The following is a 20,223-nucleotide window of genomic DNA, read 5'->3' as shown; positions in this document are numbered from 1 at the left end:
GTGCGACCGCCGTAGCCCGGTGCGACCGCCGTAGCCCGGTGCGACCGCCGTAGCCCGGTGCGACCGCCGTAGCCCGGTGCGACCGCCGTAGCCCCACAGTCTGAGCGAGGCGTAGACCCTGGAATGTCCTCGTTGGATAAGCAGTTGTGCTAAAGCTCGACTGCCCAAAAGTAAAGACCGTTTTCCCTTAATAGATACAGTGTAAAAACAGCAGTGTGTCAGTAGAGATGCATAATATATCAGTGTTTTAATATGGGTCATTTATTTTCTCTGTTGTGCTTTGAGATAAGCCCGTGTCGGCTGCTCAAGACCACTCAATAATAAACACTTCCTTTAACTCCAGTGGTTAATATTTGGCTAATGCTTAATGTAGCTTGAAGAATAAATCAATCCGTCCATTACGCAGCGTATTTGCCCAAAGTCTGTTGACACGTTCTAATACCGGAGCACAAGTTCTGAGAGTCCAGAGTCCACCACGGCCTCGTTTCTGACCCCGATTCTCTGAGGTGAGAGAATTAATTAGTAGGTTTGTGTGGTAACCATGTGGGTCAGTTTACAGCACAGCTCAGACGGAGCCATCACTCACTCATGGCATTGTCACAGAGGGGCCAGTTACGGGGCCAGTCACGAGGCTAGTCGCGGTCCATCGTGAGCCCGTGTTTACCCAGCCGTCCAACACGCTTATTCCTCTATTTGACATGTTCTGGTCTGTTCAGAGGCATGTCGAGTTTACACGGCTGTCGCTAAAACGCAGCGCTTTTTTTGGAGCAAATGAATAATGCAAACAATACAAAATGGGGGTGCAGCGTTATATCCGCAGCAGTATTTTTTCCTCTTTTCTTTTTTCTTTTCCCAGTTTGTGTCTTTTTGAACAAACTCGTGAGTAAAAAGGGAAATCAAAGAGCAATAAGGCTGTACAAAAATACCTTCAATGTCATAATCTAACTATTTAATGGAAGGTGGAACTCACAGTGATCAGACAGAAAGTAGTCCCAGACTGACAGCTTCTCAGAAAATGAATCACCCCTTGACCAAACAAGTCGGTTTGATAAACTTTATTGAGTCTCGACAGGAACACAAAGTGTGCCATGAATGAAAATGTCTTATTGAGCTTAAATTTGGCCACAGTGATTTGATCCAACGGCGTAGTAATTTTTCCCACGCTCGAGTCGTGGACACAGCTCAGCCTGATTCGGGGCAAGTAGCGTTCTTACAATGTGATCAGAAGAGAACGTGTGACTCCAGACGAGCTGGACATGTCCACATGAGGAGGACTTATGCTACTTAAATGGCAACGACAAAATTATTCTGATATAATCGGTCAGGACGTATTCTTCATTTCCTCGTTTGAACAGGAGTTCAATGAATGGGGAGCGTGAGCCAAAGCCACGCCCACCCCGCATCCTTCATGTTAATCTACCGGTCGATCTCATGGATCTAGGAAGCCGTGAGTTGCGATAGTTTTAAAGCTCTGAGGTTCGGACGAACTCGGGGTCGTGCAGAAATGGTCGGAGGTTGGAGATGCTGGTGCAGAATACATTTTTATTTGTATTTTTATTGAGGTTTTGGCCAAAAAAAACATAAAAAATCCGCTAAAACAGGGGGGGGGGGAATATATATATATTTTTTTAGAATCTCAGTTTTTGACGTCGGCGGGCTCGCGAAACAACTTATGTGCAATGACTGTCGTGATCACATGCAATGGGATTTATGTATTTATTCATTTATTTATTTTTATGTTTATTATTTTTCCCCTCCATCCCTTGTTGGGAAATGGGAGTTTTTGCTTATAGGAGATCTTCTACTGAGTGTTTTTCAAACTTCCTATAAGTGATCTCTTCTTTTCTTCTGTATCTACCTCTGTATCTACCTGCGTTGCACCAATGAAATTTCCCCATGTGGGACAATAAAGGAATATCTTATCTTATTAAAAAACTCTCACCTAAAGGATGAATTATAACAATAGTAAACAATAAACATGTTAAATATACAGAATGACTAGAATATATTTTTACCATTGGCTTTATGTATTTTCTCCCACACCTACATCCAGCCACAATACTTTTTACTTCTCTGTTGAAGGTTTGGTGTCAAAACTAGTTTACAGAACCGAGTAATGCCCCTCTGATGCCCTTTTTATGCACTTTCCATATGTGTGTCGCAGCATGTAAAATGAGCATGGATATTCTATTTGTTATAGTTTTTTTAGTTTGTTTTAGTCCGAGTGAAGAAAGCCGTTTCTCTCATGTTCTGCAAAGTCGAGTCGAGGTGTTAAACCACACGGCTGCAGTGTTCCGAAACCTGCTCAAGAGTCCACCACTTCCTCAAAACACACACTTTGTCGTAAATGTGAAATAGAAATGCTTCTTAGTAACTACACTATGGTTGTCTTCACACTACGGCTGCAAATAACGATTAGTTTAGTAGTTTACTAGTCAGCAAATATTGTTCTGATTAGTCGACAAGCGGTTAAATATTTTAAATTAAGTTTTAACAAATGCATTTACCAGTTTAAGGTATAGATATGGTATAATATTTTAATAGTCAAGTTATGACCACTGCATACAGAGAACACTCCTGTAAACCAGGGCAGAACCAGGGCAGAACCAGGGCAGAACCAGGGCAGAACCAGGGCAGAACCAGGGCAGAACCAGGGCAGAACCAGGGCAGAACCAGGGCAGAACCAGGTGATCTCTAGAAGACGTCACAATTTCCTCAGATTCTCTCCACACTTTCCTGCCTCCAAGTTAAAACATGAACTTTTAGGACACGATATTCACTTGCTCCAAACATCTCACACACAACATGAACCATGATGATATGATATTCCGTACATACACATCAGTTCTTTGTGTTTTATTGTGCGTTTCATTTATCTTCCCTGCGTTGACTCTGGGCTCTTCATTTCAGCCGGGAGAAGCTGTGGATCTGTATGGAATACTGTGGAGGAGGGTCTCTGCAGGATATTTATCACGGTAAAGTCAACTTGTTTGCATTCGCTTAAACACATTTCTTAAAAAAAAATTGTCAGTCTTGGTCAATTTAATTTATTTTCATTTCAATATTTGATCCATTTGTAAGTGTTTTCTACTATTTGAGTACTTTCTCATGTGGATCAATGAGAAGTGTTTGCTTTTCTCGTTTTTGTGACAGTTACTGGACCTTTGTCAGAGATTCAAATCGCATATGTATCCCGGGAGACGTTACAGGTGCGTGCTCACATTTCTGTACATGATGCTGGAATGGGCACAGACTATGCAAATTTGACTTTTGACCACTGTTCCTTCATCTAAAAACACATCCCATTGTCGCGTTTATTTCCATTCTCGCTTGTTTTCTCGCATAACTTCACACATTTCCACATGTTTAAAGTCATGGGTAAAGATCTCGAGGGCTCGTGTGCTGTTTTTAAGTCCATAAACCATCGCCACACTCGTTTTTACATTTTTATCATCAAATTGTGTCTATTCCACCAATCCTGATGAGGGAACGCCTCTGTATTAAAGTAATATATGTCATAAAAACCACACGAGTTCAAATACACAAGATACTGAAGCAAAGGTACTCAGGAGCTTGTTTAAAGCTACCAATAATGATAAATACAGCGTTTATTTTAGCTAGAACACAAATGACCTCACGTGTTTCCAGTAAATTATATTGAAATACATTTGAATTATTTACATTTATGAATTGTTAGCATCATTAATGCTCTAATCCTGTTTTTCTCTCCTGCAGGGTTTGGGATATCTGCACACGAAAGGAAAGATGCATCGAGACATCAAGGTACCATCACATTATTTAAATAATTATTTTGAATAGGAGGGAAAAAGTAAAGTAAACAAGGTCTAAACAAGATCTTAACCAAAACTAACCTAGGAAAAGAGAGGGACTGAAACCATCTGGAGACCTGGACCATGTCAGGACTAAACCCGGGTTAAACCATGACTAGTTTAGGACCACATCAGGACTAAACCCAGGTTAAACCATGACTAGTTTAGGAGCACATCAGGAGTAAAACCAGGTTAAACCAGGACTAGTTTAGGACCACATCAGGACTAAACCCAGGTTAAACCATGACTAGTTTAGGAGCACATCAGGAGTAAAACCAGGTTAAACCAGGACTAGTTTAGGACCACATCAGGACTAAACCCAGGTTAAACCATGACTAGTTTAGGACCACATCAGGACTAAACCCAGGTTAAACCATGACTAGTTTAGGAGCACATCAGGACTAAAACCAGGTTAAACCAGGACTAGTTTAGGACCACATCAGGACTAAACCCAGGTTAAACCATGACTAGTTTAGGACCACATCAGGACTAAACCCAGGTTAAACCATGACTAGTTTAGGAGCACATCAGGAGTAAAACCAGGTTAAACCAGGACTAGTTTAGGACCACATCAGGACTAAACCCGGGTTAAACCAGGACTAGTTCAGGGCCATATCAGGACTAAACCCGGGTTAAACCAGGACTAGTTCAGGACCATATCAGGACTAAACCCGGGTTGAACCAGGACTAGTTCAGGACCATATCAGGACTAAACCCGTGTTAAACCAGGACTAGTTTAGGACCATATCAGGACTAAACCCGGGTTAAACCAGGACTAGTCTAGGACCACATCAGGACTAAACCAAACCAAACCTAAACCAGAGTTCTAACATAGGTCTATACCAGTAAAATATTAGTACCAGTTTTATTATAGAGTTTGTTTTATCTGGTTGGAAACAAAATATTCCTTGTTTATTTAGTATTCGAAGTATTTCATGGGAAGTTTATCATCACATACTTGATGATACTAAAGTGTAAGCGGAGAACCCTTTGGATTTACGGTGCAAATAGCAGAAATACTCCAGACGTGTTTGTTTTTGAAGCGTTTTTTATGTCGGCGCGGTCATGGCGAGAGAAATGTGGCGCTCGTTTGGCATCCGACCATGTGTGCGACCCTTTGACCTTTTCAGGAAGTGACGCCGGCGCTCACAAAACAGACATTTGAGAGGCTGCGGAGCGACAGGAGTTTTCTATAGTCCGAGTTTAGCTTTTGAAGGGAGAAATGACTAGATCTGAATGCGTATTACCAGTAATGGACTTAGGTTAGTAGACAAGGTTACAGTAAGAAAGACTTCCCATTGGATGAATCACTGCACCATTTAGTCACTTTCTTAGCTTAATCATCTTGAATTTTAATCACTCCCGTTCTTCTTTTTGAAATGAGTAAACGGCAACTTCACTGAACAGGCTAAAATAAAACCAAACGGGTCTTTTCCAGGAACTAAAGCCAGAACTAAGCAAAGACTTTACCAGGACTAATCCCAATAATCTTCAACGTGGAGTGACGTTTTCTTCTAGTTTCTGTGTTCAAGTTGTCTGATAAGGCGTAGAACATAAGTGATTAACGATGTGGATCAGTTCAACTTGAGACAGAAGATGAAGCCAGGAAAGTTAATTCATCAATACGGAAGTACAATAAATATTGAAACTCGCTCTGGGCTCAGAAAGTTGTGAAAAGTACTTATAAACTCATTGTGGTGAATGTTATGCAATAGGCAAGTGAGCGATACATGTGGACTCCTCTAAAACGAATGAATAAATACACATCCTAGTCACTTATAAATAATAATCAGTCATATTTTGCTTGTCGTCGTTATCTTGACCGTACATACTCTAAAACAAATGCGAAAATACTATACTAAAACCGTGCCATTATTAAATCTAAATGTCACAAAAGAATAAACAACTGGTATTTCGGGTTTTCATCAATAATACAGTTGAAAATATTCTCTACCTAGAAGCCTTCAGTCACCATATGTCAACCTTTATTTGTTTGCATTTAAAAAGTCTCAATGTAGTCTCAAACAGAGATAATTTATAATAATGAGTCAGCTACTACAATAGTTAGTTGCAGCCCTTGTTTTATCATCCCGGTTCAAAGATAGTTCCTCTCTGCCTTTGTCTCAGTGTGTCTCGTGATGTAAGTGTCCCTCTTGTGGTGTGTGAGGTGTGGGCCACGTGCTAACCTCAGCGGCTGCTGCTTCAGTATTTTGGGTTATCACAAACAGGGTCAGGGCTGGACCTATTATCTGTCCAAACCTTTACTTCCTGTTTCCTTTGCTCCCACCACAGGATCCCCACGAAAACACACACTAGGAACTGTCAACATGCAATCCAATAGTTGTTCAATATATGTCCATACTACCACTATTACTATTATTATTACTGTTATTACAACTACCTCTATTATTACTATTATTACCACTACCACTATTATTATTACTACTGATCTTCTACTGAAAGTGTTTTTCAGACTTCCTATAAGTGATCTGTTCTTCTGTATCTGCCTCTGTATTTACCTGCGTTGCACCAATGAAATTTCCCCATGTGGGACAATAAAGGATTATCTTATCTTATCTTATTACCACTACCACTATTATTGCTATTATTACTACTTTTATTACCACTATTACTATTACTTTTCTACTGTTATTACCACTACCACTATTATTACTACTATTATTACCACTACCACTATTATTACTATTACTTTCTACTGTTATTACCACTACCACCTTTATTACTATTATTACCACTACCACTATCATTACTATTATTACTACTGTTATTACTGTTACTATTACTACTACTATTATTACCACTATTATTACAATTATTACTATTACTTCTACCACTATTATTACCACTGCCACTATTATTACTATGACTAGCTTACTACTACTGTTATTACCACTACCTTTATTACTTCTAATATTACTAGCTTACTTCTGCTGTCTTGTGGTAAGGGTCTGGTTCTGCTTTAGTTTAGACCGGAGTGTAAGTTTACTGTGGCCGTACTTAAATACATGATTTCAATCACTCTTTATGATGTACAAAACCAGTCCGGACAACAGAGCGGTCAATATTACATCGATTGTTCTTCAATGTACTAATAAAGTATTTGATGTGTTTTGTCTGCAGGGGGCGAACATACTTTTATCAGACAACGGGGATGTGAAGTTAGGTAAGTTATATCACCTGGATATTCACCTGGATCAGCACTAAAATCAAAAAACAAATATACAAGAGAATCTGATATGTACAAAATGGCTGTTTTGTGTTCCAGCTGACTTCGGAGTTGCTGCTAAAATCACTGCCACCATCGCCAAAAGAAAGTCCTTCATTGGAACGCCGTACTGGTGAGAATATTATTATCATTTTCAGACCAAACTTTCAAATAAAAAGCTCATTGAACACACTTCATTTTCCCATACCTTCTCATAAATAATGTGTTATCGACAACTTTTCTCAACTTTGTGGCCTCGAGTCGTCACTATTAGACTTCTGTTTTAAGATATAATATTTTCTACACGGTTGGAAGTATATGAATTACTGAAAAAATACATTTACATGTCCAGAAAATAATCGGATAAGTAGAATAATCGGAGAGCGTGCCCACAAGAAACACATCTGATAATCAAAACATGTGGTGACACGTGGCTTTTTAGAGTAACTGTTGTATTTAGAAGAAAAAGTACAATGGATTTCAAACTTTCTCTTTATAGTTTCTTTTGAATCTTTCTCTTTGCTCCATTCGTTTGCTCTTTTTTCATAATTTTCTTCTAGTCAAAACCTGCACAGCGTGAGCAATCTAAAGAGAAATCATATCACAGACGTCTCAGAGAATGATCAGATATTTTTTGGCACGTAAAGACTGATTTGTGTTGTTTTTAGGATGGCTCCCGAAGTGGCGGCGGTGGAGAAGAACGGCGGGTACAACCAGCTGTGCGACATCTGGGCTGTGGGCATCACAGCCATCGAACTGGCCGAGCTGCAGCCGCCGATGTTCGACCTGCATCCGATGAGGTGCGGACACAATGCTCCGCTCGCCGGGCTTAGTTTGAACTCCGGTCCCGGGTTGCGTTCGGGTTTATGCTCTAGATTAGTCCCGCTTTAGTCCCCGGTTTATGTTCGAAAACACGCTTCATCATGACAAATACACACGCAAATCAAACCCACGTGAGGCGATAGTCTACAGATCGATATTTATTTTATTTATTTTAAACCATAACACAGAACACGGTATTTGTATTAGAATAATGGTCCCAATTATTATCAATTTTTTCCCAAAAATACATAAAAATCAACATCAACCAAATAAAAAAAAATAAGGCAGATTTGAATTAAAATTATGGTCCCAATTAGCCCAAAGTTGGTCAAATCTGACAAAAAATTTAAATATTTTTGCTTTGTTTTTGTTTTGTTTTTTCTCTTTTTTTTTCTTTTTCCCCCAATCCACTTTAAAGACCGTTTCCTACCTTTGTTCCCCTGTAAAACCTTGCCAATTTATTCAAAATCAAACACTTTCCTGTTTCATTTATATTTGCACTATTAGTCCAACACGTCACACCTTTCATCCTTTATTCCATTTCCTTCTTTGTATTTCATCCCTCAGGGCCTTGTTTTTGATGTCCAAGAGCAGCTTCCAGCCGCCCAAGCTAAAGGACAAAAACAAATGGTGAGCGTTTATGTTGAAGAGATTGCAGTATCTGAGTTTTGGTTTCGCAGATTGTTGTGGAATTTAAAAACATAATAATCTGTTCTTCAGGTCGGCCGCGTTCCACAACTTCGTCAAAGTGTCTCTCACCAAGAATCCCAAGAAGAGGCCGACGGCGGAGAAACTGCTCTCCGTAAATACAGCTTTATTTCCATCGCAGGCGTCGCGAAATGAACGGATTAAGCGATTTGTAGATTTCAAAGTGCAGTAAAAATATATTGTAACGTCAAGACGATAAATCCTTCGAAAATGACGTCGTCGCTATTGATGAAATGGATAAAATTGACTTGATTATTTCACAATCGTGTCCGAAAGCAGTTCAAATATTCAACAGCAAAGACGTGATAGTTTAAGACCTTTTAAAGGACTTAAAGACATCGGATTAATTAACGTGACAAATATCTGGCGCCAATCCAGTCCAAACATTTTTGCATCATGAGTTTGGATATTTCTTTCATTAAATGTAAATTATTATTATTACCACTATTATTACTTTTACTACTACTACTGCTGCTGCTGCTGCTGCTGCTGCTGCTGCTGCTGCTGCTGCTGCTGCTGCTGCTGCTGCTGCTATTACTGCTGCTACTGCTACTACTACTGCTACTGCTACTACTACTGCTATTACTACTACTACTATTACCAATACTGCTATTACTACTACTACTATTACCACTACCACCACCACTACTACCACTTTTACTAATATTACTATTACCACTACTACTACCACTACTACTCCCGCTACTACCACTACTACTACTACCGCTACTACCACTACTACTACTACCGCTACTATTACTGCTAAGTACTGCTACTATTACTGCTACTATTACTGCTACTATTACTGCTACTACTATTATTACTACTACTACTGTTATTATTACCGCTACCACTAGTATTACTATTACTGCTACTATTATTGCCACTATTATAACCACTACTACTGTGACTACTAATAGTTTTAGTACTATTACTACTATTAAAACCACTCCTACTATTACTGTAGTACTACTATTACTTCCGCTAAAACTATTACTACTACTAAAACTACTATTACTGCTACTATTACTACTATTGATTCAGCTTGTACCAATACTACTGTTATTTCTACTATTATAAATATAGAATAAATAAATAAAATAAAATTACAATAAAAACTACAAACGCTCCGAATTACTAACAAAAATATATTACTGAATATAAACATATATGTTTATTAGTGTTACTATTTGTTCTACTCTTCAGCCCACACTTTCCTTAGTAAAGAAGTCCAAATGTGTGATGTCATCCGAGTTCGATAATTGCGTTAGTTTATCGATGTTTGAAGTTTGCGTGAGGGTTTATCGTTGTCATGACTCCCGATCCCTCGTGTTCTCGCAGCACGTGTTCGTGTCCCAGACCGGTTTGACCCGGAGACTCGCCGTGGATCTCCTGGACAAAATGAACAACCCGGAGAACCACCAGCCGTACGCCGAGACGGACGACGACGACCTGGAGGTAAACAACGCTCATACCGGGGCTAAACCGCTAACGACGCACCGCGGCTAGCGTAGCGACAATGACGAGTAGCAGTGTAAACTTCAGAGCGCCGCGTCACGTTATTTTTTTTAAAGGTCGTGACGGATTCTTTATACATTAGTTAGTTATTAATCCAAACAGTGTGCGATTCGTTTATTTATGTGACGTGTGCGAATAGCAGCAGAATAGCTAATTTTTTAAGTTTATAATTTAACTTCCTGGTTGTAATTGATGACATCACACTTGGAAATTACCCAGCAAACATTGGGACAAAACTCATCACCAAAACATTTATTTTAACTTGACAAATAAGAAGATATGAGAGCGACTTTATTTTGTTGAATTAATGTTTAGAGAGTCAAAAACTTGTTTGTAATTTATGCATAAACTTTGACTGGAATGAGGTGTGATGTCACTTCCTGTCATATTTCTACTGCTTTTTCAACGTTTTCTCCACAAATACCTACTCGATTGGCGTAAAACTAAAATGTATATCTACAGCAGGTATTAACACACCAAAAAAGTCTAAATTATAAAATGATAAAAACCTGTCATACGTCACTTTAAATGAGTATAACCGTAAATCACTGCACACGGGGGGCATGAAGACTTGATCAATAGCAGAAGTTTGTCTCCTGTTGTCGTTATAAGTCCCGCCGGGGGCCTGTGGTTGCCGTGCGGTTGCCGTGCGGTCGCTGCGTGCCCGTGGAGGAGGTGGTACCAGTCCAGTTCACATCTCATTGTGCGATTGTGCATTGAACAGCAGCGGCTCTGTCTGGACTCTGAAGGCCTCGACTGTAGCGGGCTCTGGGAGGAATATTAATGAGAAGCAGAAAAACACAGAGAGGCTGGGAAAAAAAATAAAAGACCCCGTATAGAACATGGGTTTTAGGGCTGTGAGGTTCATCGAGTCTGAACATTTGCGTTTACATAGTCACAACAGCTGCAATTACCATATTTTCCGCCAAAAAATGCATAATAGAGAAGAAAAAAAAACATAAGTCGCACTGGAGTATGAAATGCAGTTGCAAGTGTGATAATAACAAATAATATCACATAAGTCGCTCCGGAGAATAAGTGTAAATATAAGTATAAGCCGCACTCCGGCCAAAACTATGAAAAAATCCTTATAGTCCAGAAAATACGGTATGTAAAACATTCAAACAAAACTTGGATCTTGGTCTTTTACACCAATTTTTTTCTGAAATGGTGTATTTAATAATAATAATAAATAAATACAAATAATACAAAATAATAAAGATAAATGATAATATAGGCACAATGTCATAAGCAAAAAATAATGTTCAGTTTTGATTACATTTTTGATTAGATTCAGACCTGTAATAGATGAACAAATAGTTTCTGATTTTCAGACTATAAATCATATTTAAAGGTTTTTATTTAGCAGTAAATAATAGTTTTCTTTTAAATGTTACTGATACTGTATGTGTTTTAAATGTGATTTTAGACTTGAACGACTTGAACACATCATCATATTAAAGTTGTCAAGATTCTGTAAAATATGTTTTTTGTCTGATAAAATTGCTCAGAAGTTTGACATTTGACAAGTCCTAATTAAGAGTTATTTTGTCAGTTTATGTCAGATTTCTTGTTGAAAAGGTCAGCGTCGGTGACAGTTTCCCATGCGTAACGTTGTGGAATGATCGTTTGACCGTTAAACGATCGACTCCGCCCTGGACGTGTCTCATCAAGTGTTAAACCAACTTTGCCCAACGTTTTTCTTCTATTTCTTCAGCCCATCGCCGTCAGACACACGATCAAATCCAGCAAAAAGCAGGGCAAAGCCGAGAGGACACCGTCAGAGATGGACCGTGAGTTACACTGTTCACAAACACAGCATCGGCACATAATGTGAAACAAGCATAAAACATTTAAAACAAACAAAACAATGAACAAGACCAGAGAGCAAAGTAAAAATGAAATCATAATTGTAATTATAATTTTTTTTAAAAGACGATTTAAAAAAAAATATGATGATAATAAAATGATTAATAATAATAATAAATAATAATAAAAAATGTTAATAATGGTGGTGATGATGATGATAATACATACAAAATAATTCATAATATGATTAATAATAACTAATAATACAAATAATAATAGTACAAATTATTAAATAAATAATAAAGGCACAATGACATAAACTAAAAAATAATGATGTGTTTCTTTCTTCTGACCTGTAATAGATGAACAGTTTATTATTTGCAGACTATATATCATATTTAAAGTTGGGTAAAAAGCTTAAAGCTGTATATCTCCTTGGCAACGTGAAGGTAAGTTACTGGTCAGATCCGTGCATGGGCGACCCCGCTCACAGTAAGAATGAGAGTTTTTCCGAGCTTTTTTTGAGCCGTAAAAAAACACTAAAAAATGCTGAGTTCACTGGATCTAAATCATAATAAATCAGGACTTGGAGCACTTTTAATACATTTCCAAGCTCAGAGCGTTAGCAAACATTAGCACGCGAACGCCACGCCCTTCCTGCTTCTCAGAGAATAAAACGCTCTGTAATTAGATACACTTACTTTTACAATACATCTGTACTGGGGCAGAACAGATTTTACTTTATTACGTGCAAAAAAAAGTTTTTCACGTTTCAAAATGGTGCAGCCCCTTTTGTGCGGAGCAACTGTTTAGCCAGTTTATTGTTGCCTTTTTTGATCCGCCGTACTTTAGAGGAATCTTTTTCTTTGTCCATTCAGATTAATTCCGTGTGATATCGTTTAAATAAAAAAATATCTGACCTCAAAGAGCAGATTACAACAGGTGAACACAAGATTAGAGTTGTTGTTTCTTTCTGTATCTTTAGTTGTGTTTTCTATCCATTGAAAGCGTATCTGGCCTCGTTTTGTCCACGGCCTTTACTTAATTACTGTCATTAAACACTTTGTACGTCATATTATTTGGCACATGTCGTTAACGTCTGTATCAAACATGAACCCGTTGCTTTTGGACCGTTCTTTCCTTCTTTATTCATCCGTAAACGTCGTGGATATTGTATGTCTCTGCGCACACGGTCGATCTGCTTCCTCTTTTCCTCTGCATTCTACATTTCTCCGTCGTGAATCTTTGTCTCTCTGTGAAGCTCGCGACAGTATTATCCACGAAGCGTTTTGTCCGAGCCCTCAACACTGCCCCCGGAGGCGGCGGGAGGACGAGGCAGGTCTGTGAGAAGAGTGCAGTGATACTAATGTTGACTAATGGCGTGAGCTGCTTTTCGCTTCACCCGCGCCGCCATTTTTAACATCTTCATCGCATTTTTTTGTGAATAGGGATGTCACGATATCACATTTTAGTCTTTGTCTTAAGATTATTCACATTATTGACGCGAAAACAAAAGCAAAATCCTTCATTCTGTTTCAATACTAAAGTTATTGTTGTTTAAGCGGACACATAAACAAATTCAACAGTTCAGTGTCTTTTTTGCAGTCAAGATTGAATCGGAATGACTCAATTTTGCGTCTGAAACGGTCAAGATTTTTAGTTCTCACGATTACGTTGCGACTTGAATCATCACTATCATCGATAAACCAAATAATCCCTATTAATGTAACATTTTAATGACACAAAAATGTTCTTCGAAAACATTCATACAAAGCACCATAAGAACCATAGAAAGATGTAAATTAAAAGATTATATTAGAAGTATTTATTGAGAATAAAATGCACATTTATCAATATTTAAACCGTTTTGTGAAACTTTAAGGCATTTTTTTCAAGAAATATTCAAAGAAAAAAGCCATTCTAATGATGAATTCCAAAAACATCAGCATAACATTTCCCCCACTTTCTAACCCCAATAGAAAGTGTCGTTCTCGTCTAAAACCCAACATGAGCTGTTTTTTAATCATCTGCTCGCAAATTACTCTAATTTCACAACCCGTTTGTCGTTTTAAAGCTGCTAATCTGGTTCCTTTTATACAGTCTCTCTTTGTTAGAATAAACAAGATTATCCTCAGTCTGTTGTTTGTTTGGCCTTAATCACTGACACTGCTGGAAATACTTATAAACTTATACAAACGACTCAAACTAAGCAAATTAACTCATACAATCAGATGACGTGACACAATTAAAAAAGTCAAATAAACGTCTTGTACCATTATCTTTGCAGCAAATGGTTAAAAATACCTTCACAATAAAATAAAAATAGTTTGACTCATTTTGTAAGTGCTGAAGATGCCACGTTTGTCTGAAAACCATGCAAATGAGTGCTTACTTAGTTAAAATATTGCGGTCAAAGTTTTGTCGGCACAGTTTTAGTGACTTAAATGTAGTCAAATATTAGTTATTTCTATTCCTCATGAAATAATACCTGCAAACCGGTTTAGATGCTGCAAAGTCCTTCACCAAACGCGTGTCGAGTTTCTTTCAAAAGAGGAAGTGTGTTTCTGTCTGCGCTCCAGGTAGAAACGCAGCCAAACGCTGGAGACCTTTGAGCGCCGCCGCCCCCTGGTGTCCAAGGAACGCACGCAAAATCGCCTTTTCAGCCCCGTTTATTGTCTTCTTTTTTTCTTCTTCTTTCCAGTTGACAAGTTGGAGTTCAAGCCGCCGATTCGCAAAGAGACGGAGGCGCATTCTGATATGGTAAAGTTTGGTCACAATAATAATAATAAGTAAGATAAAAAGCTTGTTTAGACTTTGATATTGAGCTGTAACAGTTAAAACGCTTTGATAATTGAATGGTCCTGCTGAAGAACAGATGGTTTGATGTGTGTAAGGTTGAAACGATGTGTTGTAAATGAAGTTATCTGTTGTTTTCGTAGGATGTGAATAAAGAAAACGACTTCTCTTCCGCCTGGAGTCCGTTTGCAGATGGAGGAATTACGTCCAGGTAAGACGCGGGCAATTAAGGCTGTGCAATTAGTCCCATTTTAATTGAGATGGAGATTAAGTCACTTTTGATCGTCGGTAAATACGTTTGAATATCATTTTAACCTGTGTCAGTAAAAACATGTCGTTTGGAGGAGGAAATTGTACTTTTTTTGTTATGAATTGCAATTATTATTATATTAGGTATATCTTGTTTATGTTCAGAAAAGTAAAGTAGTAAGACATTAAAATATATATATAAAACAAAAAGAAAAAAGTAAATTAAATAAAAACGATAAAAATCAATTAAAATGAGGCTTAAAAAATCCTTTATAATTTTTTTGGGTCAAGTTTAACACTACAATTCCAATTTACATCATTACTGTTATATATTGTACGTTATTTTTATTTCTTTGGCGGTTCGTCCCATTTTTAAGAACTTTCTGAAGACTTTCTGTCCATTTTAAAAGAGATACATATTTTTTAAACTGTTAATTACATTCTTAACAGTCCAAATGATTCATCCCTCTTCTCTGCCTCGTGAATAAAACGTCTTATACATGTAAACGGTGTAAATAACTACGTTTAGTGTCTTGTTTTGTGCTTTGCCGTGTGCACTTTTTATTTTGCTGTTCTTTAAATGGCTTTATATGTGCGATGCTAACACTCCCCTTCATGTTATCCCATTATTTAACGAGTTATGTCAAGAAAAAAAACTAGCACAATGCTAAAGTCGGACAGATTTCACAAACATTTTTATATTTTTTGTCGTAGTGGCACAAACTGCACAAAACTAGATCAAAACTAATATTGACACTGCCAAAATTGTACAAATGGGATAAAGTTAGACCTTTCCTTTTAATAGTTTCAACTGGTCTTGATTTATATAGCGCTGTCAGTAAAACTAGAGGAGGAAAACACGTCAAAAACGTGCAATATTGCAATTTTCTGGAATATCAAGTCTATTTTCCATAAAAAGAGCTGTAAAAAGGCAGCAAAACAAGCTGTTTAAGAATGAAAATATGATAAACATGCCGTGTAATCTGTAAATAAAGAGAATAATCATGTTTTATGCAATGTTTCAACCCCGAAAATGACATTTACAAGCACATTTTGGCCATCGTCTGAATGTCACTGTGGAGATATTCATTTTTGTCATAATTATTGCCCGACTTGAAGTAAATCTACTATTATTTGTTGTTGAAAGTTACATAATCTTGTCTTTTCCTCAATATGAATGCATGTTTTGGCCGCTAACCACATTATTTGCCTCATGTCTTGCCGTCCAAACGCAGCTGTAGTTTTGCACGCTTCACTCACGTGTTTGTTTGTTTTGCTTTGACTCTTCTTTTCTCCCCTCTCATCTCCCTCTCCGTTGGCTGTTTGTCCTTTCAAGGAGCCTTCTCAAAAGCGTTGAGGACGAATTGTTCCAACGGTAAAACTAACACATTGCGTCCTCGCACCTTCACCCCCTCCTGCCTCCGTCTGTGACCTTTGACCCTTTGACACGGACCCTACTCGTCTCACGTCGCTGTATGTGATGGTGGCTTTGCGGTTTAGGGCGTGTAATCCAGACTTTTCAGGCCGAGACTCCCTAAAATCACCACGAAACGGACTCGGGACCCTCAGAGCGAAGTTTAATAGACGTCTGTAATTATATTTCATTTTTTAAACCGTTTAAAATGAGGTTTAGTTGTTTTTTGTAGTTGATTGCAGGCTTTTAGATAGGATTTGAAAACACCCCGCCCAAATAATTCTGTGCGGGGGCCCGACTAGGCGGAAAAAAAAACGAGTAGCTTCGGCATTCTCTGGACCACGGCTCGGCAGCCAATCAGAGCCAAGCACACAAATTTTATCGACCAATCAGCGCGCAGCATGCACATTTTCACTTGTAAACAGTCAACTGTAATGGCGACCTATTGTCAAATGCTTCCCGGCCCCATTTAATGATAATATTCCCTTTTTTTTCTAAGATTTATTAATGAAAATGCCCGTCCACATTTTAAAATACCCCGTCCAAAATACGGGAACACGGGTCTCTATCTAAAAGCCTGGTTGATTGTGTCATCGGGCGCAGTTTCAGGCACATTGTTTAAAATTTACAAATACAAAACAGTAACAATAGTAGGACAACAAGAGCAAAAGTCGGATAACACGTTCCTCGGGCCTTTTCGCCTTGGCGTGAGTCTCATTTGTGAATCGTTCCCGCACGTGCGACGCCATCGCTGGGTTTGAAAGTGGACAGTGTGCGTTTCTCCGACCGTTTCCATGGACACGTTACGCCACTTTGCCCGCATGTTCTCAACACAGACGTTTTCATTGCAAAGAAAATACGTCGAAAGTTGTGGCATCTCAATCGACCGCATTTTTGATCAGTCGACTGACGCTGTCGACCGCTCTGTGTTTGTTGTAGTTTTGGTGCAACACTCTTAATAGTTTTGAAAGATTTTGCAGCGTTTTTGCCGTGGAAATGACTTCATATGATGCAGATACATTTGTGCGGTTCCTCCTTTGACCTCACCTGTCCTCAGCCCCTCCCACACCTATGCTTGTCACGCCTCCTCGTTGCGCCGCTTGTTATTGCTCCGTTTTGCTGATCCCTTCGGTCCCGGTAATGACCTCCTCCATCCTCTCCAGAGTCCCGTTTCTCCTTTTCTACGCGGGCCACGTCGCCACAAACATTTCCGTCCCGCGAGGCGACAATGACTCTCATGTTCCGCCGTCTCATTTCTCTTTCCCCAGCGGGCACGTGGCTCCTCTGGAAGACGCGTTTGAAGACGTGGAGATGTGAGTTGTCGGGGCGGAAGTGTTGGGTTTGATTGGAAGTTGTGCTAAACATGGTGTCGTTTGTTGCAGATCTACTCTCAGACCAGGCGTCCCCCCGCCGCTGCCCCCAAAGGTACGCAGTTCAATTAGTATTTCTCCATGTAGTCATTAAAACGTTCAAATCAGCCGTTTCTGCTCCTCAGTAAACCAGGGAGACTCGGCCCTATGTTAATCTAATAAACCTATAATGTATGTAATGTATGCACAATGCTGTAATTAATGATATTTAGTGCCCTTTACTAATATTAATGGAGAAGGAGGAATTATAGAATAAATACTGATTAGGTCTGAAATGATCAATCAGAATCAGAAAAGTTTTATTGAACAAAAGTCACAAATATAGGAACTTGTGTTGGAGATTCGGTGCAACATAAAACAATAAGAAATTAAAAAAAAAAAACATTTTTCGAACTATAAGTCCACCGGAGTATAAATCGCACCAGCCAAAATATGCGTAATAGAGAAGAAAAAAGCATATATAAGTCACACTGGAGTATGAAATGCGGAACAAATAATATTACATAAAAATCGCTCCGGAGTATAAGTATATAAGTATAAATATAAGTGTAAGTCGCAGCCCGGCCAAAACTATGAAAAAAGGTGCAACTTATAGTCCGGAAAATACGGTAATAAAAGAAAAACTATTTAAATCTACTAAAGGATAAAATAAAAATAGGCTTACTGTGTACACAAAATTGACAGTTAAATTTACAGATGTAATAAATTAAAATGGATTATTCGTCCCTAATTAGACAATAAAAAAATAATCTGTCATATTTTGAATCGTAATTTTTATCTGGACAGTGGGATTATTATCTAAAAATGTCAGAAAAATTATAATTATATATTTGTTTGTTTGTTTGTGGGCTTTTCTTTTATAGATGTCATGAAAATATAATGTATTCAATCAGTATTAAGTGTATTATTGGTGAAAATCCAAAAAGGTTTAGTCTGTTTTTACATTTTGATTTAATAATGCCACTGTTTTCACCTTTTAGAGTGAGATTTCAATGACCAAAATACAACAACAATTAAGTTTTTACAGTCGACGAGTCACAAATACTTGATCTTCGTGGAATATTACTGAGAGTCTATTTTCAAGGAGAAAAAGTGCCTCTCTAACGCTCTCGTCCGTTTAGCCCCGGCTGAGTTCATCAGACGACATCGGCTTGAACGACGAGCGCTCTTTGACGGTGAAGCGGTTCCCGAGCTCGGAGAACGGGCCCGGCTCAGCGGTGCGGAGGCTGTCGACGCCCGAGCAGGGGAACAAAACCGAGAGCAATCAGGACTATCTGTCTGTGAGCGTCAGCAGCCCCGGGATGCTGTCGCACACCTCGGACCCCGGTGAGAAACGTCCCTTAAAATGGACCCTTTATTTAGTGTTAGTCACGTCGCACTTCGTTAAGTCACACTTTGTCATTTCGCACGCAGATTTACAATGTTAGAGTGACCGAAACGGGCTAAAGCAGAACGTTTGTGCGCTCATTATGCATTTACCCCAGAATCGGAAGCAGAATCAGGGAAAGGTTTATTGCCATTGTCAGGGAATAAAAATAAATCAATCAATCAAAACTACAAACTTTCGGCGCTAAGGTGCACCTTGAAACAAGAAATATAACAGCAAAAAAATATAAAAAAAATAATAATGCATGAATACCAAATTTACTAAATATTAAAAAAAAAATACTGAATATATAGACACAATTTACAATTTAGTCAGAGTGCAAATTGTGTTTACATATATTCAAAGTATTAAGATGACGTTAATTACATCATACGAGTGACATTTTTGACTAAGTGTTTAACCTGTTACCATCCACCTATTTCGCCCTGTGCACAATGGTTGGACATACCCAAATGGCATTGCTTATTAAAAGAGGATCTTACAGCCCACATGCAAGTGTGATGCATCATTAGAAAGCTTAGGCCTTCTAGTTTCTGCAGATGTGCACATGAACACTGTCAGGGCTTCAGAACTTGTACAGAACAGAAGCCCAAACATAAACAAAACATCCTTTTTTAGTCTCGCCTGAATATTGTTAATTTGTAATGGTCCTGAGCATGACATACTTCATTGTGTGCATATGCTGTTCACTGTACATGATGTTTATCTTGTTGACAACAAAAGTTTCAGATCTCTAGGAACAGGCATTTTGGTGCTGTTGACCTTTTTGTATCAAAAAGTATATTCGGAACAAGTGATCCAAATATGTGCCAACTGTGCCAAACTGTTTTATTACAATTTTAGCTCCTCTATGATCATAAAACATACATTTTGATGTTTTGTAGGCCACTAATACCAATTATAACTGCTAAAAACAATATATGTGAAAATGTGTAAATATGAGTTTAACCATGAATTTCCCATATAGAGGTTTAAAAAAAAAAAAAAAAAAAATTATAATGTTTATTTTATTTTTGTATTGGTATAATAATACATATATCTAACAAAATGCACGTCCAAAAGGCTAATAAAATCAGAAAAAGTTATGCGCAAAA

General features: G+C 38.3%; 1 protein-coding gene across 1 annotated transcript in view; it reads left to right on the top strand.

Moving 5' to 3' along the window:
• The window catches only part of map4k5 (mitogen-activated protein kinase kinase kinase kinase 5), a 101,695-nt gene that overhangs the window by 18,251 nt on the left and 63,221 nt on the right, over positions 1-20,223 (top strand). Inside the window, exons 4-19 of the mRNA XM_072458331.1 lie at positions 2,911-2,975; positions 3,154-3,209; positions 3,736-3,783; positions 6,972-7,014; positions 7,117-7,189; positions 7,725-7,856; positions 8,446-8,508; positions 8,599-8,680; positions 9,928-10,044; positions 11,822-11,897; positions 14,615-14,673; positions 14,853-14,920; positions 16,295-16,333; positions 17,641-17,685; positions 17,755-17,797; positions 18,864-19,068. Coding sequence (XP_072314432.1) covers positions 2,911-2,975; positions 3,154-3,209; positions 3,736-3,783; positions 6,972-7,014; positions 7,117-7,189; positions 7,725-7,856; positions 8,446-8,508; positions 8,599-8,680; positions 9,928-10,044; positions 11,822-11,897; positions 14,615-14,673; positions 14,853-14,920; positions 16,295-16,333; positions 17,641-17,685; positions 17,755-17,797; positions 18,864-19,068 — 1,214 coding nt within the window. The remainder of the gene's footprint in view (positions 1-2,910; positions 2,976-3,153; positions 3,210-3,735; positions 3,784-6,971; positions 7,015-7,116; positions 7,190-7,724; positions 7,857-8,445; positions 8,509-8,598; positions 8,681-9,927; positions 10,045-11,821; positions 11,898-14,614; positions 14,674-14,852; positions 14,921-16,294; positions 16,334-17,640; positions 17,686-17,754; positions 17,798-18,863; positions 19,069-20,223) is intronic.

This window comes from Eucyclogobius newberryi, unplaced genomic scaffold, assembly GCF_026437365.1.
Source record: "Eucyclogobius newberryi isolate DKJ021-1_F unplaced genomic scaffold, fEucNew1.0.hap1 SCAF_21, whole genome shotgun sequence".
NCBI lineage: Eukaryota > Metazoa > Chordata > Actinopteri > Gobiiformes > Gobiidae > Eucyclogobius > Eucyclogobius newberryi.
Note: the sequence above shows the minus strand (reverse complement) of the source record. Positions and strands in the feature narration are given on the sequence as shown.